This window comes from Eurytemora carolleeae, unplaced genomic scaffold, assembly GCF_000591075.1.
Source record: "Eurytemora carolleeae unplaced genomic scaffold, Eaff_2.0 scaffold31, whole genome shotgun sequence".
NCBI lineage: Eukaryota > Metazoa > Arthropoda > Copepoda > Calanoida > Temoridae > Eurytemora > Eurytemora carolleeae.
In genome coordinates, this window is record NW_019396511.1 from 140,847 (window position 1) to 164,456 (window position 23,610).

The 23,610-nt window shown below is 33.1% G+C and overlaps 4 protein-coding genes across 4 annotated transcripts; all 4 read left to right on the forward strand.

Annotated features, from left to right (window-relative positions):
• Positions 1-6,534: 6,534 nt before the first annotated feature.
• LOC111704649 (myosin regulatory light chain 2) lies at positions 6,535-8,733 on the forward strand. The gene is made up of 4 exons (XM_023476946.1): positions 6,535-6,642; positions 7,312-7,465; positions 7,788-7,835; positions 8,051-8,733. The coding sequence occupies exons 2-4, from the start codon at positions 7,346-7,348 to the stop codon at positions 8,330-8,332; spliced, it is 450 nt and encodes a 149-aa protein (XP_023332714.1). The 5' UTR covers positions 6,535-6,642; positions 7,312-7,345; the 3' UTR covers positions 8,333-8,733.
• An 8,218-nt stretch (positions 8,734-16,951) lies between these two features.
• LOC111704647 (uncharacterized) lies at positions 16,952-18,658 on the forward strand. The gene is made up of 2 exons (XM_023476943.1): positions 16,952-18,262; positions 18,584-18,658. The coding sequence occupies exon 1, from the start codon at positions 16,987-16,989 to the stop codon at positions 18,100-18,102; it is 1,116 nt and encodes a 371-aa protein (XP_023332711.1). The 5' UTR covers positions 16,952-16,986; the 3' UTR covers positions 18,103-18,262; positions 18,584-18,658.
• A 190-nt stretch (positions 18,659-18,848) lies between these two features.
• On the forward strand, positions 18,849-21,959 carry LOC111704623 (uncharacterized). Its single transcript, XM_023476912.1, has 2 exons — positions 18,849-18,899; positions 19,037-21,959. The coding sequence occupies exon 2, from the start codon at positions 19,395-19,397 to the stop codon at positions 21,957-21,959; it is 2,565 nt and encodes an 854-aa protein (XP_023332680.1). The 5' UTR covers positions 18,849-18,899; positions 19,037-19,394.
• A 35-nt stretch (positions 21,960-21,994) lies between these two features.
• On the forward strand, positions 21,995-23,308 carry LOC111704616 (uncharacterized; the record flags this gene model as incomplete). The annotated part of the gene is given in 1 exon segment (XM_023476905.1): positions 21,995-23,308. A coding segment is annotated over 1 exon segment (1,299 nt), but the record flags the coding sequence as incomplete, so codon positions are not given.
• Positions 23,309-23,610: the final 302 nt, after the last annotated feature.

Sequence of the window (23,610 nt, forward strand, 5' to 3'; positions counted from 1 at the left end):
AGCATTAGAAATTTTATTATAACTAAGAATTTCTCTTCCTTTACTTTAAAGCAAAATTTCGCGAAATTTTTTGCGAGTGAACAATAATGCGAAAAATGCGATATTTTCGACGAACATTTTTTTTCGTGAAAAAAATTTCTTCTTTTCGCTGGAAATCCAAGTTTGAAATGAAGTAATGTCGACACAAAGTTTAAAAAGTAGTGTTAAAGATATTAAGGAAAATTTTGAAAAAAATGTTAGCAGTTAACATAAAATCAGATCAAATCAAATTAGACCATAAACATAAAATGAATAAATGGATAATTATAAGATTTCAAAAATTTATTGCAGATTGGCTTTACTCTTCAGAATAAACTTTGTATGATCTTTTAAAAAAAATAGCGAAACCTCGATCATACAGGGAAATGAGTAAAAACCTCGATCATACAGGGGTAGGAGTAAAAAAGTCTAGTACAGTATTGACCATAAAGAATTAGACTTCAGGAATGACTGAATTTTTGAAGTCTTTTTTATTATATGTTCTTGGTTCCCAGTAGTATTGAACTTTTATCAAGAATATCTTAAGATGGCCCTATATCTTTGCAACTTGGTCGTGTAACTTTAGATATTTCATACTTGGATTATTTAATCTAACTGAATTTATTGTTTGAAACATATAAGGTCTACGACATTAGGTTGCAATGATATAGGGACTAGCAAATCAGAGCTCATCTAGTTTTTGATTTTACACAATTCAAATTCAGTTAAATATCAAAATTTTTATACTTATGTTCTTGCAATATCTTTATAATCAGAGGGAGTTATGATAACCCAATTTATATTTCATTTCTAGCAAAATTAAGCTTCAGATTAGAATAAAATACAAGAGCAAAAGTCAAATCATAATTTTTTTGTGTTAAAAAACAAAAGCAAAATAAGTATTTCCAATTGAAGCTATTCTTTATTAAAATTTCATTTTAATAGGCTTTGGTTTTGCGATAATTTGAATAATTGAAAAGGTTTATCGTTTCATTCAGTGAATTATATTTGTTAAAGGGAGTGTTCGCGAAAAATGAAAGGGGGTATAGGCTTAGTGCGATAAAAAAGCGCTTTTGATCGCTACTAATCTTACTTCTATCTGTTGCGTCTATAAGGAGAAAATTGTTAAAGACGTCTCATACCGAATAACTTAGCGGCCATACAAATTCAGAAAATTGCAACATGGACATGGTTTTTGAAAAATATGTCTTTGTTGTGAATTGAGAAAATTCCTTTTAACTTGATTTTTGTGGATTCAACATTAAATGTTACAGATGTTTAAAGATTTAAATATCGATTATTTAAAGGATTTCATGTCTCATTAAAAGATTTTTAAAACATCTGCTTATTTTCTACAGTCTATGCATATTAATTATACTTTTTATACTTAACTTTTCATGTAAAACTTCTTTATTTAAATATATATTCCTTGCTTGTACCTGGGTGTTTGTTTGTTTGTATCCAATAAACGTCAAAACCGCTGAACCGATCGGGTTCATATTTTGTGTGGGAGCTCACATTACCGCAGGAAAGGTTAAAGTTTGATCAAAACTTATAAAATTAGCCTCCAACAAAACTCGATTTTCATCAAATTGTAAAAATCCACGAAATTTTTCAATAAAATCCGCGAACTTTTTGTTTTTGTTTTACAATGTATACAAAAAGAGAAAGAGAATTGTAATAGAAGATGTGCGCGAAGCGCCCTGTAAGCCTAGTTTTAACTACTTTTCTTGTCTGTTTGTCTGCTTGTATCCAATAAACGCCAAAACGGCTAAAATGTCCTCAGAGAAGAGGTTTATAGATGATCAAAATTAAAAAATTAGGCTCCAACAAAATTCTATTTTCATTAAATTGTAAAAATCCACGAATTTTTTTTTTTTAAATCCGCGAACTTTTTTGTTTGTTTTTTTAACAATGTATACAAAGAGAAAATGTTCACAATTGAAATAGAATATATAAACTTGCGTGCAGTCTGCCTGTCATAATTTACATCTATATATATATATACGTTGCTTGGCTGTCTGCTTGTTTGTATCCAATAACGTCAAAAAAGCTGAAACAATCGGGCCCAAATTTTGATTGGGACCTCACATTAACCTCAGGGAAGTTTTATGGATGATCAAAATTTCAAAAATTAGCCTTCAACAAAATTCGAATTTTGAAAATTTTGAAAATCGAAAAAAAAAATTTATTAAGTCCGCGAACTTTTTTGTTTGTTAGTGTTTTACAATGTATACAAAAGAGGAAATGTTCGCATTTGAAATGAAAGCCTAGGGTATATATACAGTAAACGCCTACTCCATAACAAGTTCTCGAAACGTACAGGGTGTCCCACGAAACATGACAACTAGAATTTTCCTCCTAAAAAAAAGTTTTCGAAAAAATGCCGCAAATTATTTCAAAGTTCTAAGACGACCTTCAAAATCGTCTAGATATTGTCATTTTTCGTCAGACACCCTGTATCTATCCAGTTACAACTCAGATTTTTTTACTATCAATGTCATCACCAGGCTACAATCCCGTAGACTATCAACGCCACTACCGCTGGGTGCGGTCTCGTTAGCTATCGGTGTCAATGCGTACACTAGCTATTAATCTATCTCTAAATGCCACACAGGGACACAAGCACATCTATCAAACAAGCTATTAATCCAGCTCTAAATGCCACACAGGGACACAAGCGTAGCTATCAAACTATACCAAATACCGAGGTATGATCTCAGCCCGTATGTTTCAATGAGGACACAGTTTAGCTCTAAGAAGCTCTTAATCAATCCATACCAAATACCAAGCCCTTATTTTGCAATGAGGACGCAATTACTCTACACTGTAACCAAAGCAGAGTTTCTATGTTAATTAATGCATTTGAGGTTTATGTGTTACAAGTTTAAGTTAAAAGAATTACAATTCCTACGTCGTTATCTATATCACATAATTAAGACGATCATGTTACGTAATTACCGAACAGTTAAAGTTGAATGTACGTATTTATAAGGTTAGCGAGGATAGATATACGTAGTTGAACGTATTTATTTAAAGGATTAAAGGATGGATATAAATGTAGTTAATCTAGTCACAATTCATGTTTTTATCATGTTACTGTATGTTTTTTTTTTTTTTTTTTTTATCCAATAAATGTCAAAACGGCTGAACTGATCGGGTCCAATTTTGTGTGGGATCTCACGTGGACCCAGGGAAGATTTATGAATAATCAAAATTTCAAAAATTTGCCTCCATCAAAATTCGATTTTCATTAAATTTTGAAAAAATTAAAAAATCCACGATATTTTTTAATGAAATCCGCGAACTTTTTTTGTTTTGTTTTACAATATACACAAAGTGAACATGTTCACAATTGAAATAGATGGGCACGAAGCTCTCTAAAAGCCTAGTATTTATATAATTTGCTTGTCTGTACGTACGTTTGTATCCAATAAAGCAAAAAGTTTTACCAGACACTTAATAAGTAAAATGGGTCTGTTTACACTGCACAATTGCTGTGGTTCATGTTCATGACTTTTTAAAGTTATAATTTGAGTCTAAAAGTCGTCTTTCTATTTCAAAGTTTTCTAAATCTCGAGTGTAAAATATACATTCATGATTTAATGACTCATTTAAAGATTTAAAATACATCTGGTTTTTTTCACATTAATTATACTTTTCGATACTTAAACTAGCTTTGAATAATCAAATACGGTTTCTATAACTCGGTATTTGCAGGGTTTAAAGTGGAATGGGGGGGGGGAGGCCATTCGACACAGATTAAGGAATTGAGTCTTTGCCACAAACTCTGACTTTCTAATCCCTATCTTTAGTTTGAAATATCAAAGGTTCACACCATCATGTTGCAAAGATATTGGAATTAGACAATTTGAGTTTGTGTCAAAGACTCAATTCTTTTACTCGTTTTACCTCCTGTGTGATGTTATCTTGATTGAAATTTTTAATTATAGTCTATTTTAGTTTAACTTAGATAAATATACCTTTTTTAACAAACACTTTTATGACGGGATTTGCCTAACCAACATTGGCCGTCCTTAATGGCAAAACCCTGATGTTATTGTATGATATAATCTTTAAATATTTAAATTGGATGTTGTGTTTTGTCCAATAGGTAGGGGAAAGAATCAGGATTCAGGAAGAGAGAGGGGGGTTATGTTGTAGCTCAATCAGAATTAATAGCTCAGAACTAAGGATAGCACATTTATTTATTCAGAAATACATTAGAAACAATTAGTATATGTATATATATATATATATATATATATACAGATTTGTTTTTTTACACATTTTTTTACGAGTTTTAAGATGGGGAGTTTGTTTATTTCTATTAACAATGAAAAATTATGAATTCCATATTTGAGGTAGGAAAACTTTAAGAAATTGTGCTAATACTTTTCCTATCGGTTTTTCTAATCTTTTTGTTCGGTTTCTACGCAATTTCAAGCAACCCACCATTTATATATTGGAATGTACGATTTATAAAGTTAGTAGCCGTTAAACCTTTGTCTGATTTTGCCTAATATCCTTATATTTATAGCTGAAAATAGATTATTTTCAATTGAGGTTACTCTTTGAAAAGACAATGAAGGATATTGTCAGAATTCAACACGTTCACAGAAAAACAAAGATATCATTCTTATTTATACTCAGATACCGTGAATCGGACATGCCACTCTATCGAGAATATACTTGAAATTGCGTCTATACTTCCCTTTCAGATGTTGGGGAATTATTCTAAGAAACAAACTCAAGTTTCCTATATCCATCCCTGTTTTCCTAAATGTGACTAAGTAGAATAGAATTCAAGGTCTCTAAACAGCTGATGGATATTTTTAGAATTCGAAAATACGAAAATTTGGACCGTAGTTGTTTTCTTTAATCAGCTGTCTCAATTAGTTTCCAATTATTTTTTATTAATTTTCCCTTCCTTTTCTCTTATCTCTCTGCTCCTATTCTTTTATGATTACCTTTTATTCTCTCCTATTCTTTTATGATTACCTTTTATTCTCTCCTATTCTTGTATTCTCTCCTATTCTTGTATTCTTTCCTATTCTTGTATTCTCTCTTATTCTTGTATTCTCTTCTATTCTTGTATTCTCTCCTATTCTTGTATTCTCTAATATTCTTATATTCTCTCCTATTCTTGTATTCTCTCCTATTCTTGTATTCTCTCCTATTCTTATATTCTCTCCTATTCTTGTATATTCTCCTATTCTTGTATTCTTTCCTAATATTATTTTATTCTCACATTTTCTTGTATTCCTTTTTATTGCGTAACAGGTCTATCTAGTTCTATCCATATATCTATTCTTTCTAATTGTCAATCTAATTTTATCTGTCTATTTAAACTACAAACCTATTTTTTTATATTTCTATCTTCTTGACACCAACATAACATGAGTTGAAAAGGTTTAGTCTGAAGGTGCTGTAAACAATTAAATCCATGAAATAAAAAACATGTTTTTTCAAATCTGTTCCTCAATAATCAAGTAAAAGGAATTGAGTTTTATTCATAGATAAATAAATAAACATAGATAGCTTATGTACGTAAAATCACCAAGAATTGTACAGTCCACGAAATCATACTTCTAGGGATCAAAGTGTATTTCAATGATAAGCGGGGTGGTTTGGTGTTTTAATGGATTTCATAATAGATGAGTTTAAAATAACTCTGGGAATGGAACTATTTGAAGAACAATATTTCACTGAGCAATATATCATATTGACGAGGACTGAAGAAGGACATGAGAAGGACTAAACTAACTTAAATTTATCTCTACAGAACTCATGTACACCACAAGTACTCAATGTCATAAGAACAGCCAATATTCACAACCGACCAAGTTAATCTATATAATAGGAATATCTTAAAAACATCTCTGTACATTTATATCTTTCAAGATGAAAAATGTCGTCTTATGCGCAATCTATCTTTATCTATGGTTTTATTCCACAAACTCTGATTTTCTAATCCATATATCTTTGGAACCCAATGTCGTAGACCTTAGATATTTCGAACTATGAATACTGATAGATCAAATAATCTTAGTTTGAAATATCAAAGGTTTACACAATCAGGTTGCAAAGATATATGGGAATAGAATATTTGAGCTTGTGGCAAAGACTCAATTCCTTTGCGTGAAGTGAATATATTAGTCTAGATGAGTAATCACTTTTCTATCTGTATTCATTCTTTCTTAAATTAACACAATCTTATTTTCTATCTGTCTATCTATTTATCTACTGATCTATTAATTTATCTCTCTATCGTTCTATTTAACTATCCATATATCTATCTATTTAACTATCTATATATTTATCTATCTATCTATCTATCTATTTATCTACCTTTCTATCTATCTATATATCACTCTACGTGTAAGGACAGAATGACCTGAGTATACTATTGTCCCACATTCTTGGCAGCAGGTCACCAGCTAGCCAAGTTTCCTTGAGGGCGCCGGTCAAACAATACTGTCCAGCTAGGCAAGGGTGGGGCGGGACTAGCTGGGCCGGGCAGAGTTCTACCTGCCCTGGCATTGTATCAAGGAAACCTTATTCTTGTTCTCTGTACTAGGTTCAGTCCTGAGACTAAGCTTGTAGTATCAGCACTCACTTTTGGTGAGAATAATACAATTAGAAATAGAGCATTCAAATATACATATACACACACATATATATATACTATTCAAGAACAGTCCTTTATCTAGGGTTTATTCTTTAGAAAACAATTTAAAATTAAATCTGATAAAACATTAAGAGATTGTTTAATATTTACTGGAGAAAGCAATGTTTGTGAGGTTTTGGGGAATAGTGTTCTATAAATAGGGCTCTATAGGACTCTGTAGGATTCTATAGGACTCTGTAGGACTCTGTAGGATTCTTTAGGACTCTATAGGACTCTATAGGATTCTATAGGACTCTATAGGACTCTATAGGACTCTATAGGACTCTATAGGACTCTATAGGACTCTATAGGACTCTATAGGACTTTATAGGACTCTATAGGACATTCATTTATTTAACTAGATGCATGAGCAATTACGAAATATTATTGGAGGCAGGAGTGGGAAGGTTTTATGGTAATGAGAAAATCCTATTGTGCACCAAAAAAATATTACTCTTATATACAAGACATTTTAATTAACGAAAAGTGACAAAACTATCAAAAAATTCGATTTTTATTTTTTTAATGAAGAAAAAACTGTACCCTTAATGTGATCAATCTATTTGTGAAAATAATATTCATGATTAATTCCTGATTTGCAACTAATTGCATATATTTTACAGTGTCTGTTTCCCGGTACACCACTAGCACATCAAGATGCCCAAGAAAGCAAACATCTTCGACTCCTTCTCCCACTCTGCCATCCAGCAGTTCAAGGAGGCCTTCGGCATCATGGACGTAGACAAGGATGGTCTTCTCTCCGCCTCTGACCTCACAGTAAGTATACTTAATATGTTCTCTTTTAAAAAAAACTTTAAGTACTGCAACTGTCCGACGCAACTGTCCGGCTTTGCTGTACCGGTCTGATTTAACATACAATGTTGTACGTTACTGATATTTGGACAGGGCCGAACCGTGTACTCTACCGCACATCATACATTAATCTGTTCCATCATGGCTCAATAAAACATGTGAGATAATTTGTATTCCCTGATCTAAGGCTGGATTTTTATTAAACGTCAAATAAACACAAAGGAATAAGAAAAAAGCGTTGAAAAAATAACCAAAAACGTTATTTCTCATAAATTTTGAATTTTAGGCTGCATTCGCCAACCACGGCAAATCCGTGTCTGGAGGAGAAGCCCAGGTAAACAAACCTGTTTAAATAGTATAAATTTAAAATAATAAGAATAGGAAACAAATGTAGCCTGACCGTAAAAAGTATGAATTCTGGCAAAGTTCCAAATTATGATTTTCTTTCTTACTGCATTGTAGGATGATTAGATTCTTATATAAACTGAAAAATAAATACAATACACTTTTTATCAAAATATTTCTGATTTTGACAAAGTTATTGATCAGGGCATGCTTGATGAGGCTGATGGACCCATGAACTTCACCCAGATGGTTACCCTGTTTGCTGGCAAGATGGCCGGAGGAACTGATGACGATGAGACCATCCTCAAGTCATTCGAGGCCTTCGAGATCAACGGACAGATCGATGCTGAGGCCTTCAGACACTCCCTCATGACCTTTGGCAACAAGTTCTCCGCCAGCGAGGTCGACGATGCGTTCGCTGAGTTCCAGATCGACGGAGGAATGATCGATGCTGCTCACCTCAAGGGGCTCATGTGCTCCAAGTAAATCTTGAGCAAGCACCAGCACACAACACCCGTGCACATTCATTCTGATCAACTTGTTTTCCACTGCTCTTGCTCTTCAACCCTACCCCCGTTCCATTCAGGGGCGTGCTAACCAATAAATCAAATTGTTGTTAAACACATTTTTAAAATTAAATTAGTTGAGAGCTTAAAGAGCAGATTTTGGTTTGACGAGACCACCCCCTGACTGGTTTGTGATACAGGCTCTGAAACATCAAAAACATCAAAGATCGATGGAAAGTCACAAAACAGGAGGGGGGTCGTCCTTGACCAAAATATAAATTCCAAGAATGATTTAACTAAAATTACTTTTTTTAAGTGATAACTTTTATTGTAATGTACAGTGTATGATAGTTTATTAAATTCCTCACTATTGATGTTTAATTATTAGATCTGCCATTACAGAGACTAAAGTTAAAATAACAAAAATTAAACATAATTTTGGCTTAATACAAAGCATATGATTCAAAAACAGTCTCAGAAAAATTAAATCGAATCATCATGTATAAATATGGTTGTTTATTTTTTGGTTTGCTTTAACAAACTTTTGATAAAACTTCCAACCTTTCAAAACTGTATTCTGTTATATTTTGTTTTTATTAAACATAAAATTATTCTTATTCTAAGAGAAAATGTAAAGGAAAAACGAACCTAAAAACAATTGTTTTTGTTCGTTTTGAAAATATTTTCTCTAGGGGTCAAAATTTAACATAGTGTAAGAAAGGCAATTGTTTAAAACAAACAATTTTGAAATATTTGAAAAGACCAGAACACTTCAAAACCCCTCTAAAACGAAGTAAAATCAAATAAAAACGATTCACATCGGTAAAGTACTTTTACCTTAATGTTTAAAAAAACACTTCTGAGAAAAAATTCACTCTCCAATTAATCAAAAAATGGCTTTTATTGATCATTCTTGCGTTTTGATCTTAAAACAAATCATGGGAGACAATGAAACTTGATTAACAGGCATACACAATTAAAACTTTCTTTGGTGTGTTTTCTTTTTGGAATTGAATGTTTTCTCACTAAGCGATAGAAATCCACAAATCTCTTTTCTGTAAAAGTCGTATTCTTGAGTTTTTTTTCGGGCCAAAAAAACGTACGGCATGTTTTCAAATCTCNTTATTAATTGAACAGTAAAAGCATATTCATGTTTTTACTAGTCAGGGAAAGTATATGACTATATGACTCATGACTGAGAGAAGTGTTTTCAATGTTTAAATGTTAACGAGGCATGCTCTGGAGCTGAAGAGATGTTTGTTTATACTTTAAACATCCAAGCAGTTCCAGGCACTAGAGAGAAAGGGAGGATGGGGGGGGGGCGAGAAAGGACTTACGTATATAAAAAGAAAGATATAAGAAGAGATGGATGAAAACATGTATGAAGAAATAAAGAAAGAAAGTAAAAAGAAAGAAAAGAACCAGAAAGGAAAGCACACGAGGTGAAAGTTGAATTGAAAGGATGGAGAATTGAAGAAAAAATAAAGGAAAAAGTAAAAGGAAGAAAGATAAACTTGTTTTTAACATTAATAGGTATTATGGTAGTTAGGCATTCGACTAATAAATACGATAGAATATTGAACATTTTCATTAACTAAATAGGAATATCGTTTTTTCATGTTGCACGTTAATATAGAATATATAAACATTTTGGAAAGACTGTATTAAGTAAGATAGATTTATATATGAAATATATATAAATAGAAAGATGAATAGATGAATAAATGAAAGTTTGTTTTGAATCTTCATGATAGAAACAAATTTCAAGAATTATAGAGGGTCAACACAGACCGAAATATATTTTCAAAAATAGAAAGTTGAATAGATAAATTGGAAATAGATTTGTAAATAGATAATAAATAAATAAATAGATAAAAAGATAAAAGATAAATAGATAAATAGTAAAATAGATAAATAGATAAATAGATAAATAGATAAATAGATAAATAGATAAATAAAAAGAGAGAAAGCAGAAAGTTTGGTCAGTGAAAGGTTAAACCTAAACAAATCTGACATTTAAACTTCTAAATAAAACTTCAGATAAAATGAAAACGGAATTATCTAAGCGTCCCACCTAAGAACTAGCTTAGATGAGTTATATTTCATGTTCAAGTATCGAAATAACTTATACAATTAAAAAATAGCAGTCGGTCAAATGCAACATTACTGGTTCAACTTTGAGACCTCGTAACTCCTCTTGTTTTTGTTTTACGCAGAAGAATGAGAAATGTAAATTTATCCAGTTATATATTAGAAATTCTAAACATTTATGTTCTTGTCAAATGTAAATAATCAACCATAGAAGTTGTACTGAAGAAATTTTAAAATGTTTAGCTTGACCCCCCCATGCTTGATGANCATAATAAATAGATCAACATATTTATTCTGTATTTATGAGTCTTAAAGGGACTGCTATCGTCGTTTTAGCTGTCACAATTAAATGAAGTTAAAATTAAAAACATGGATATCTAATTCTTTCTTGATCATGAAAATGTTTATCTAATTAGGTCTACTGTCCCACTCTTTCCTAAACCCCACTTTACTTTTGGTCAGTGTACTGCAGATTACTGCAGTACACACCGGAAGTTTAGTGTAAGGTGAGCTGGAACCAGTCCGGAACCCATATTTGTTTACATGTTTGTGAGTGGAGTATATAGATAAACAAACATCAGTGCTTCAAGGCAGAGGTGTTTTTCATATTTCTCCCATCAGGAAATACTGTTCACTTTTTATAAACAAAGACTATAGCTAAGGTGCCCGGCGTTGCCCGTGGAATTTTAGAAACACTTTAAAAATAACAATTTTAAAAAATCGAATACATTTTTTTTTATTCTATGTTATCATATATGTATATATATATATATATATATATATATATAAAGATCTTTAAATTATATAGATATGGGGTTTCTTGGCATACTTTCATTGGTAGGGCTCAAGAAGCAGGAAGGATAGCTAGCTAATTAAAAATGATTAGAATTATACAATCTTCCATGGTTATTCAATTAGATAACAGCTTCGTAATTTAAAAAAGCATAAAATCTCCGAAAAATGAAAAAAATTGATATGAGTTCTCACAAAAAAACTAGACGGAAAAGATATTGAGGGTAGATTAACTTTATTTTGGGACACCCTACATGCAAACCACTGTAAATTGTATCGCCGTTTGGCGACCAAAATATATATCTCGCAGTTTTTTAATAATTTTTTTCTAATCGCCAATTTTTTTATTTTTGTTTGACAATAAATTGTAGAAAACCATCTAAAAAAACTTCTAACTTAGCATTAAAGTTTATTGAGGCACCATGTAAAGAGTAAAAATTGGTTTATAAGGTCTCTGCTGGCTTTCACAAATTTATATAAGTTTATGAGAGTACAAATTGGTTTATGTAAAGTCTCCGCTGGCTTTCACAAATTTATATAAGTTTATGACAATTACAACTTTATATTGAGGTTTCCACCGTAGCCGGCAGGTAGTAATCTTATACGTACTAAACCGGACTTTGGAAGTTGATCAAGCGTTTATTTGAAATATTTTTTTCAATATATTCAGAAATAATTGAAATTTTGAAAATAGTGAATTATTTTATCCCTTTACAGGGGCGAATACTTGAATTTACTTGGGTGAGCCAACTCAGAATGTTCAGTCCAATTTCTGCACGGCTTCCCCCCAGGGGCCAGGGGGTGAGCAATTTTTCAGGGGTGAGATATTGTGTGTTAATCCTCTCCCCTTTTCTGCCCCTGTTCTAGAGCTTTCGAATTGTTTATAAATAATTTAACGAGAGCTGGTTCAGGTTTCAAGCATCGGCGACCAATCAGTTCTTAGACAGAGTTCTGCGCAGAATTATGACGCATTTAGGCAGAACTATGGCGTATATAGTGTTTATTGATGTTAGTTTTGATTTAATGACAGTTAGCACAATTTAATGTCGTGATTTTAAAATGTATTATGTATTATACAGTGATAACCAGATAGGAAGTGGACTGCAGACTCAAGTTCTGTCTTTAAATAGTCCAATAATCTTGAGAGGCACAACAATTATAAAGTGAAAATAGACCCATTTATTTTACTTAGAAATTGCTTTAATAAAACTATTTGCTTTGTAAGGACATAAAATGCACTTCAGTATTGCTTTAATGTCGTCTTCCTATTCTACAGTTTTCTGGTTCTCACTGTATTTTTTCAACTACAGAGTGTCCCACGAAACATGACAATTGGTGCATAGTTTAAAGTGTCTTCTTCCATATAGTTTCATAAGATGTTTAATACTAACGAGACTAATAACTTTTATTACATGACAGTTGTATTATAGTAAAATTGATTTCACAGTAAAATATATGAGTTAAGCATTTTTTTAAAGAAATAAACTGCAAAAAGTCTTTAATATCTAATACAGTATGTGGAAGAAGACATTCAAAACTATTCACCAACTGTCATGTTTCGTGGGACACCATGTAGTTAAGCCAGGGTTGATTGAAAACTGTTGGAAGTAAAATTTATTTATTGATAGCCTTGCTGAAACAATTAAAAATAACTTGTAAATTTTCCGCATACACTTTTTACATTTCCTTTCATCTCTGATCTTTATGAAATTTTATGATTTGATAGAAATAATATACCATCTTTGTTTACTATTTATTGGTTTTGAGAGGAAAACAAGTTTCGCAGTTTTTTATCTTTTAGGTCGTTTTTCCGCCCATTAAAAATTTATCAATCAATCAATCTTTTCGTCCTCATTTTCGTTAAATATTAAAAAAGATTTTCGATAAAATAGAGATTTTTTTTTAATTTAATAATAAATGGTAAAGTAGCAAATAATCTCAGGAAACATAAAATTTCTATTGGTTTAAAGTATTACAATTAAATATTATGAAAAAAAGGAGGAACAATTTCATCTCTCTAGAATCTTAGTCTAAAAGAAGAGGTCTAATTTATGTGAAATACTGCTACGACTTCGTGACCTCGTAGCTATAAATCTAGCTTCTAGAATATGCCAAGAAATTAAATCTATATTTGATTCCGTATTATAAATAAATAACATTTAAGTTCTCTACAAGTTTCTTGAATTTGACCTTTAAATTCTGAAAAGTCCTTATCAATCTAAGTTGATAAGTCACTCCCTCTAAATACTGATCTCCTAATTATATTTCTAACAACCGCAAAATAATAATACGATAACACATAATTAACAAACTAATAAATTGAAAATAAAGTAAAGTATATTTTACTGTAAAATCAAAAAACTTTAAAAATTCTGACCAAAATACTCCAAAACCTCTAATTATCAAGAAAAGAGCCAAACATATAAACAAGAAAATCCGCAAATTAGCCAGATCTTGTAAGCTGTACATGTGTACAGTGAACACACATTTGTCCGATTCGTTAGACATTTTCTAGATATGCTTTAGCTGTGAATTCCTCGCCTAGCTAGCCTGGGAAATCGCAGCTTAATCACAGCTACCAAATGTTTAACGAATCGGGTAATTGTGGTCTACAAGCTTAATTCCTGCCACTATAGCTAAAGTTTTAAAAGGGGCGCTCTCAACTTTTACAACTAACACCATTGAAGTTCAAGGTCAGAAATTATTTAATCTTTCAGGTTTGATAGATATAATGCAAAATTATAAATAATTAAAGTGGTCCTCGTTTCAAATAACCTTCTATTTAAAGATAGCATTGTCATGTCATGTCTCCTACATTTATTTGTTCTACATTTGTACGTCTTACAGTATTTGTCCTACATTCATAGGAGATCTGATAAAAGGAAACTGTACGACAAGAGAGGGTGTAAACTTTTCTCTGACTGCTAAGACAAAGTATTGTCAAAACAGTAAAAAAACCTCCATGTGCAGTGTAGGAAAAAAAGATATGGCTTTTTAACTAATTATTGTTATTTAAAACTAGTTAAAAGTTGAAAAATAATTCCAGTAAAGTGAAATAAATAAAATGCAATGCCTCATGGCTATCCTCCCAAATAAGAATGAGATTTAATGACGACTCAGCTAAAACTATTTAAATTAGACGATATGATGGGTCGATATATTTTTTAGTTTTTAGTATTTTTAGGGTATACTAAATAATAAGGCAAATAAGTTAGCTTCTGATGTCAATACAGACACTAGAAATCAATTGATCAATGTCTCAAACAGGACACGATCCACACAGCTACAATCCCGTGAATAATCAAGGCCACTACACAGGGCGCGATCTCGTTAGCTAGTAATGCCAATAAATAGACTAGCAATCATTTGATCAATGTCTCAACCAGGACACGATCCACACCGCTACAATTCTGTGACTAATCTTTTTTAAGATCTAGATATTTTTATTATCTCCGTATCGAGATTATTTTAAATTGTACAAAATGGTTTACATGAGTTAAGAATAGTAAAGTTTTACAGCAAAATCGTTTACACATTTTTTTTTTGAGAGAGTTATATAAGAGTTAATTTACGGATACATTACATTTTTAAAGTGAAGTTAAAAAGCTATATCATTAAAAAACATACTAGCGCGGAACATTGATGGTTCCTTGCTGCATGCTATTTTATCTATTTGTTTGGAGTCGATATGTCGACGTGACGATAAGGGACTATGATATTAAAATACATACTAGCTTGGAACATTGAAGGTTCTTTGCTGATGTAAAGTAGGTATAACATTGAAACATAGAACTAGCTTGGAACATTGAAAGTTCCTTGCTAACATAAAAAATATTAGTTAAGAATTATTCGACCGACCGAAGTGCAATATATGCGAACATTGATGGTTCGTCTTAATACTATTGCGACTTCCTTAGCAGGATCTTACGCGGAACATAAAAATTCATTACATAAGGTATACTAAATACGAACATTGTAGGTTCGTTAGTATCCTCTTAAAACTGCTAAGTTAGTGTGTTAGCAATCTTGTGACTACTTGGTTTCTCGGCGTTTCGGCGTCTCGGCGTTGCATCTTGTCGCCGTTTTCAGCTGGTTCCAGGAGCAATTCAGTTCAGTTCAAACTGAATAATTAAAAGAAACTATTAGTTTTAGTTTGTTAAAAGCTTGCATTTTGTAGTGTTTAAGTCGTCTCGAGTGCAATTCGCTTTTTCAAAATATACTTCTGAATGGTTACGATTTTTATAGTAGTACTTATGCGGTGAAAGAGAAGATGTATAATTCAAGTATTCAGGCCTTTTATACAGACAAATATTTTAGAAATACAAAAAAGGATTATTAAATTAAAGTTAAATCGACAAAGAGATTATGTGAAAAGACTGTCTCAGTAGAAAAAAGATAATTAGTTTATTTTTGGATAAAATTCAGAATGAGAAGGGAGATTCAGTTTTTGACTCATGTCCTTTTAGTTACGGATCATTTTCCGAACAGTATTAATAAAAGATTTATTGATTGCAACAAATTATTTCAAATTATTTATTTATAGGGACAGGATTGCAGTAGTAAACTTTTATATCCGAGATATCGGATTAGAGGATAAAAGATAAAAAGATATTTTTTTGAATTTATAAAATTAACATTGTAGACTTTAAGTTAAAATTAGTTCCCGTACATAGTTTAAAACCTTAAAATTTTATTAAATAGCGTGTACATTAGTTTCGGTTCAAAAGTTTCAACCTTTACAGTCCAAAATGGTGCACACCCCTGCTCTCTGTATAAAAGAAAAGATTTAAAATCCATTAGTGATGTAGGGAATCCAGTCTTCACGGGGACTTATGGAAATGTATTTTTTACCGTTATTTTTCGCGGAGAAGTACAGCTATGAGGTCCCCCAGATCATCTGAGGTTCGACAGATTCAAGGATATTCTCGCACTCATTCATCTTCCCGGGTTCGGTTTAACTAGGTAAAGAGAAGAATATGTAGAAAGGGAAAATATCGAAAACAAAACCCTTCCATTTTCCTTTGAAGGCAAGTCCGTCGGGATTTTAATTAGGCATGTGGATTGGGTTCAAATTTTGTAATTTCAATTATCATTGGAAATCAAGAATATAGTTTAAACGTTGAGATGTTTAAGTTAGATCTTTGATTTTAATAATTCAATATCTCGCGATTTTATCAATGAGTATGTACATCGGGTTTTGAGCATATTTTAGAAACTAAAGACTTGTTCCTCAAATTTACGTTAAAAAGCCTTTCGGTTTTGAGCACCATGTGTTAAAACTTGACATTTTGTTACTGAGAATATAAATTAGATATGATTCATTCAGTTAAACCTTTACAGTCCGTTGTTGTCCGTGTGCGCGTCCTCGGTTTCTGTGCAAAAAGAAAATATAAGATCCAATGAGGGTGACTACAAACTGGCAGTTTTCCACGGAGCTTTTTTAGAAATCTTTTTTACCGTTAATTATCAGTTGTGGGGTGTAGTTCCGAGATTGTCCGATCCGAGATTCGTCTGGTTGTCAGCTGGGACCCATGTTTCGGTTTAACTAAGTATAAAGGAAAAACTTTGAAATTTTTTGCAATTTAAGTTGTATATTTTAGGGCACTCACGAAACGTTTTAATTACATATACTTGATATTACATCACTTCTAAAATTTAATTTCAAAAACGTGATATTGCAGATTAAGTTTTTGACAGTGAAGGATTAAAATAGTATTGGTTTCTAAGATTATTCCTGTCAACCCAACTGTAATGTTTGGAGGAGCAAGATATTTGATTGCAACTAGAAAAGCAATTATTGCCCAAGCCAACCAATTGAAGTATTTGGAGGTTTCTGGCGTAGAGAACATATTCAAGATGATTGTGTTCTCCCCTGATACTTTAAAGTGGATAACTTATGGTCAATCTGTTTCTACTAAGTATCCAAGTGATCCAACTCTGACAGATGGTTTAGTCATTGATCCAAGTCGATCTCATCCTGTCATGTGTATCAACCCTAGTAGAATTCTGAACTCAGAGATTTCCCAGATTGCAAAATGCCAAGGGAGACCATCTAGGTTGTTGCTGTTAGAGTGGGGCAGACTGTGTGAACCTGGAGATTTACTAAACATAATCCGTAGAGCGTCTGAGGAAGGAGGTGATAAGAGAGAAGACAGGCTTTGGTTTCCTAGACATAGTAGATATGAAGATTTACGTAATCTTTATATCAACATTACAGGGTGTGAACCAAGCGTTGAATGTGCTTGGGCAGAGAAGCGTATACTTACTTATCATACCAAAGCTGCGGAGAAAGCCCGTTTAGATATTGTCACTTTAGAGGCTCAGGTTGAGGCAGCTAAACGCAGATTAGGTGATCTGGAGTCACTTGAAAGTGAACCCCTGAGAAAAAGAGTCAAGTTAGAAAGTCAAGTGACTGCTGCTCCTCCAATTGGCAAACCAATCACTAATGCTCAGCGAGCAAGACGCAAAAGGTATAAGAAGTCAAGAAAGAATCGTTTGATCCAAGCTGGTTCTTGTCCAGATGGTCTTAGTGTAGATTCTGGTTCAGGTGGTCTGGTCCAGCCTGGATTAAGTGATGATTGTGAGTTGGAGATATCAAGAGACAAGAATAGGAATGTTGAACAGAATGCCATGGTGTCTAGAAATTCAGATGGGTTGGAAGTAGCTACATTCACAATTCCAGACCCAGTTGATCTTCATGTATCTGGTTCATTTTACTCTCGAGTTGTAGCTGACTGTGATGGCATATCCAGGGGTTCAGGTGAAAGAAAGGTTCATGTACTCACAATTCCAGACCCAGTGGATCTTCGTATACCAGGTTCATTTTACGCTCGTGTAGTGGATGAGTGTGAGGATGCTGGTTTCTAAGCTCAGTTGTATCTGTAATTATCAAGTTATATTATTTTTATATATTTTTTTTTATAAACATGTCAGTTTTGTTTGAACATAGCTATGTTGGTATGGTTTGATTGTTCATTTGGCAGTTTATCTTCATAGATGATTTTCTGTTGGCGGGAGTGTTTTGCAGGTTGAAGTGTCTGCAAATTAAATGTTCTCATCTATGAAGATTGTTCAGCACATATCTGTGAAGCTTGTGGATCAATATCAGTTTTCTTTGATTTGAAAAATCGTTGAAAGCTTGATATGTTTCTTTTTGTTGGTTAAGCACTCTTGTATTTCTATGTCTGTTTCCAGATGTTAAAATACCTGATGTGCTGAAGTTGTGTGCTGATTGTAAAATTACCATAATTTGATATTCTCAAAATAAAATTCACTCCTGAGTGGTTTAATAATTATGAAATCCATTAAAACACCAAACCACCCTGCTTATCATTGAAGTGTTTTGCAGGTTGAAGTGTCTGCAAATTAAATGTTCTCATCTATGAAGATTGTTCAGCACATATCTGTGAAGCTTGTGGATCAATATCAGTTTTCTTTGATTTGAAAAATCGTTGAAAGCTTGATATGTTTCTTTTTGTTGGTTAAGCACTCTTGTATTTCTATGTCTGTTTCCAGATGTTAAAATACCTGATGTGCTGAAGTTGTGTGCTGATTGTAAAATTTAGTAAATCGTGGGATTAATAGCCATTGATTTTAAAATCCTAATTTTGCAAATTAAAAATGGTCTAAAACTGGTTTACGCTACAATTTGGCAGTTTATTAAGGTCCAGTGCTTATTAAATCAATGCCAGATGCTATGTTCATAACAAAATGGAAAATATTGGTTTTGTTTGTGGTTTTTTGCAGTTTATGGCTGTGCTTTTTTATTTTATAAACTAGTTTAAGCACTGTCACATTTTAGTATACCTATACTTGAGCTGATTACAGATTGTGGACAACAATGTCGGTCTGGGCTGCAAAATCATATGCAGGCAGCTACAGAGGCAGTTTGGTAGCTGAGCCTGGGCCAAGGTATTTGCTATTATCAAAGCAAATGTAAAACAATACTTAATAAAACAAAACAGATGGGTACTAAACCCATAGCTAAACTGGTTTATTAAAGCTATATTGATCTTCAAGTTGTTATACTTTATCATTAATATTAGCTGATTTTAAAGGTAGTACATTATAACTTAATTTTTTCTTTCAATCTGATGTATCCACTGGAATTTAAAAATTCTGGTTGATCCATTCTGTATGCTCTGGGTATATATATAAAAATGGCTAGTAGTAATTTGAATAGATTAACTAGATTTGCCATTGATCAACAAAGCTTAATCATCCATAATCCACGCCGTCAGCCAGTTGTTCCTTGTCCAACAGGAAGTAATCCTTTGGAGATAGTAATCCCAGTTTCTACTTCTGAATCCCCTTTGGAATCCCCTTTTTATGGATTTCCTAGCCCACTGACAAATCAGTCAGAATTACGAGATGAATCATGGAATGAAACACCAATTGGTCATGGTCAAATGTCTGTGTTTAATGGTGGTACAAATTCTAACAAAACTAAACAGCCTTCTATTGAGCTTGTTAGAGATTTTAAGAATCTTGAATCTTGGATCTCCCCTTTGGACTATGATGGTGAAAATTTGGAATGTTTATCTGAGGAAGAGTATAGGAGATTATCTTCTTGGACAATAAGCTTGCAGCGCAGGTGTTTAATTGAAGATCAACCTAACTTCCTGAGTAAATTAGAGAAGCTTAAGGAATGCTTGGAGTTAAGGTATAGTGCACCACTGGAATTTCCAGGTGAGTTACCCATATGTCCGAATAATGCTATTTCACCCTCATCATTAAACCAAGATGAGATAGCAAGAATTCAACCCCAGCCTCACCATCTGGCTCAGCAACTTGATCCAATGAGTATAGATGAAATTAATACACCAAATGATCAGTCTAATACAAACTCTATAGATGAATCATTGGAGTTATCTCTTGGATTATTAAATGCAGTGCATAATATTGGATCTGCTAACTCCAATGAATTAAGTTCTGAAATTACTTCCAAATTAAACACAGTTATATCTGTGTTAGGATGCATTCCAAAACAAGACATCATAGTACAACAGTTGGCCACAATTCAAGAGTTTAATAATAAGCTGAATGATAAAACTGAAATCCTGGATTTGATAGCACGAGTAAAAAACATAGAATCTGAATTGGTTGGGTTATCCAAGAAAACTATTTCAACTAGTAATAGCCTTACTCTCCATAATCTAGATATACTAGGTAGAATAGAGAATACTAATGTAAAAATTGATAGGTTTAATCAAATTGCATCTGAAACAAAGCTATCTGCTAATGCTCTTACAACATGGTTAGTTGACTTGGACAGCAGATTAGCTGCATTAGAAAATAATGCATTGCAATGGAATAGAACTCCTTTACCAAGCATGGAATCGGGCGTTAATAGACCCTCATGTTCAATGGAATCTACCAGTATTACACAGCCTGCTTCCAGTGTAACTATTACCAATATCCCTATCTACACATCTATGCCAACGAGAACATCAATGAGTTCAATCTCTGCTGCTGATATATTTGGAATTGATAACACTTACACAAGTACTCTTAAGGAGCCAATGATGCCTACTCTAATAACTGTGATGGAGAATGCTCCTAGGGTTACATCAAGGATTGATTCTAACCATCAATTTAATATGGCTGCCACTAATTCTACTATTAGGATCAATAACTCATCACCTGTACGCGTTCAGCAACAAGGCACTTCTAGAATCAATGAAAATCTGATCCGCTCTAATTCAACTACATCATTGACTTCAACAGTGTCAGAATCTTCATTGGGTAGAGTTCAGGAGCGGCGGATAAGGCGAGTTATATCAGAAATTAATTCTGTGGTATCTCAGGTTATTGAGGATAATTTATCAGATGTCATTATTATTGATCTACATACTAATGTATTGAGAGATATCACAAAGGTAGCCAAGGAGAGTGAAGATAATGCAATCCAGTATTCAAAAATTCCAGATCATGATCCTTCACTGCTTGATTTATTAGGAGACTCAACTAGTAAAGCATATTCATGGATAAATGATTTGAAAAGGCTTTACAGAACTAGACAGCTTCATTTATTATCCAATAAGAATAAGATACTAATTGACAGTATTAGTTTAAAGAAATTCACTGGTGATTGCTCTCAAACAATTTTTGATTTCTTTAAAGCATTTGATGATCTGACTAAATGCTCTCATACTGCTGACCAAAAGGCTACATTGCTTTTTGGGTCATACTTGGATGAAAAAATCAAGCAGGAGGTTGCACTCATATCTACTGATTTTGAACTGCTAAGATCTCACTTGATAAATAAATATGGCAAAGCCAAACATATCATTGAAGTCAAGCTAGCGACAATCAAGGACAAGAAAGTCATGGATTCCTGCCCCCCAAGCAAACAAGCTGATCACCTTCGCTTGGTCTATTCCAAATTAGCAGAAATTCAGAATCTTCATCACACTTCTAATATTCCCATGGAATCTATTGCCAGATATGCTTTCTCTCATGAGTCTTTATCATTGGTAGTTCGCTCTCTTCCACATCTAATCATCAAAGAGTTCTTTGGGGAGATTGGGAAGATTGGATTAGAAGCAGAAGATTATGAAGGAGAGGCTGCATTTAACATTTTGTTGAAATTTGTTCAAGTTGCATTTAAGAATCTCACTGCTGCTGCTAAGTTATCTGCGGCTAATGTTCATGAAAATGTTTATAATGATAAACCTAAAGCAAAGGTTATGATTTCAGACAACCAAATGGTCACCTNCAAGTGACTGCTGCTCCTCCTGAACAGTCAGCCAAACTGTGGTATGATCCCAAATTAATGTTCCCATGCCCAATCTCTAAGCACAATCATGAGCTTGGATCTTGTACAGAGTTTTTTAAAATGACTGTGAAGGATAGGTTGAGTGTTTGTCGATCAAAGATCTGTTTCTGCTGCCTGGGCCCCTGGGACAAGTGCCGGCCTTCTTGTAATCGAATAGCTGCTGTTCCTGTCAGACTGGTTTGTCAGGATTGTATTGTTTCTACTAATTCCATTCAAAGAAATATCTTGATATGCAAGTCTAGTGATCACACTAAGCCAAGTGGTTCCTCACTTGCACAAGACATAGCTAAGTATTTAAAGGGATTCGACCAAAAGATGATGGCACCGTTGATTTCTTCGTCTACAACCAAAATGGTTGCTATGACCAAAGGACAAAAAGGCTCCAAGATTGGTGAATCTCTAACAATGCCAACTTTCTCAAGTGCACCTAACCCCAGATCTGTTGTCCCAGTAATCAATACACGGACTGGTAATGCTGTTGATGTCAATCGCAGGGATATAATAAGAGAAAGTTTTGAAGAAGCAACTTACATACTTCAAATCTTCAACCTTCGAGGATTTGATTGCTTATCCTTTTATGATAGAGGTGCTAATCAGCATTTAATTGAAGGTGATTTAGCAGAGAGGGCTAAATTGAAGGTGCTAAATCCCAAAAGTGTACCTATAGGAGTGGTTGGTGGTAGTAGAATTTGGACTGAGTACGGAATGTATAGTGTAATACTAGGTCCTGATAATGATAACAAATATCATGAGCTAAACTGTCAAGGTATAAAAAAAATCACAGGAGATCTACCTGCCTATGATTTAGCTGCATTGAACCAGGAAGTTCAAGCATGTAAAAAATTACCTGATGGAGAGAAGCTTCCTCAATCAATAGGTGGTTCTGCTATCAATTTATTAATTGGTATCAAGGATGCTACTTTAGACCCTGTAACCTTGTGGTCACTGCCATGTGGATTGACAGTTTATCGCAGCCAATTGACAGACAAATTTGGTTCAAATATCTGTTATGGTGGCCCCCATTCACTCTTCACTGAGGTGAATAAACTGGTTCATGGAGAGATAAATATGATCAATGTATTTTTTTCCAAACTAGTAACTGATTACCACAATTCGATCTATTCTGGTTTAGTGTCGCAAGAATTGGACTATGATTATGATGGTGAGTTGCCTATTGCTAAGCTGAGATACAAGGATAATATTTTCTGTCTGAAAGCTGATGATGAGGCAGAAATTGCTGTTTATCCTACTCCTATAACATTGGATGATACAAAAATATTTGATCCACAGTACATANGAATAAAGTTCCATATGAGTTTCTGTTGTGTCAAATATATTTAGTGGAATAAAGTATTTATTGGAAAGAGAATAGTTGGTTTTTAAAAAAGGAGTAACGTGTCAGAGCTAGGAGCCTGAGTTGTCTTCTGATCTGGAAGTACTGTTGTTCGATGTCAACCCTTACAAGAAAGTTGTCTAGTCAACAATTACTGATGTTTCAGTAATTTCCTGTGTCTAAGTATTGATAATTGCGTTGGAATACTGTAAGTATGATCCGGTGCGTGTATTAGAGAGACTCTTTTTGCATATCGTTCTCAAAT

Bases quoted from the DNA above. Each gene is read 5' to 3' on its own strand.
- LOC111704647 (XM_023476943.1), top strand. From the start codon at position 16,987: ATGTTTGGAGGAGCAAGATATTTGATTGCAACTAGAAAAGCAATTATT.
- LOC111704649 (XM_023476946.1), top strand. From the start codon at position 7,346: ATGCCCAAGAAAGCAAACATCTTCGACTCCTTCTCCCACTCTGCCATC. The intron at 7,466-7,787 runs GTAAGTATACTT...TTTGAATTTTAG, and splicing joins TCTCCGCCTCTGACCTCACA to GCTGCATTCGCCAACCACGG. The intron at 7,836-8,050 runs GTAAACAAACCT...GTTATTGATCAG, and splicing joins TGTCTGGAGGAGAAGCCCAG to GGCATGCTTGATGAGGCTGA.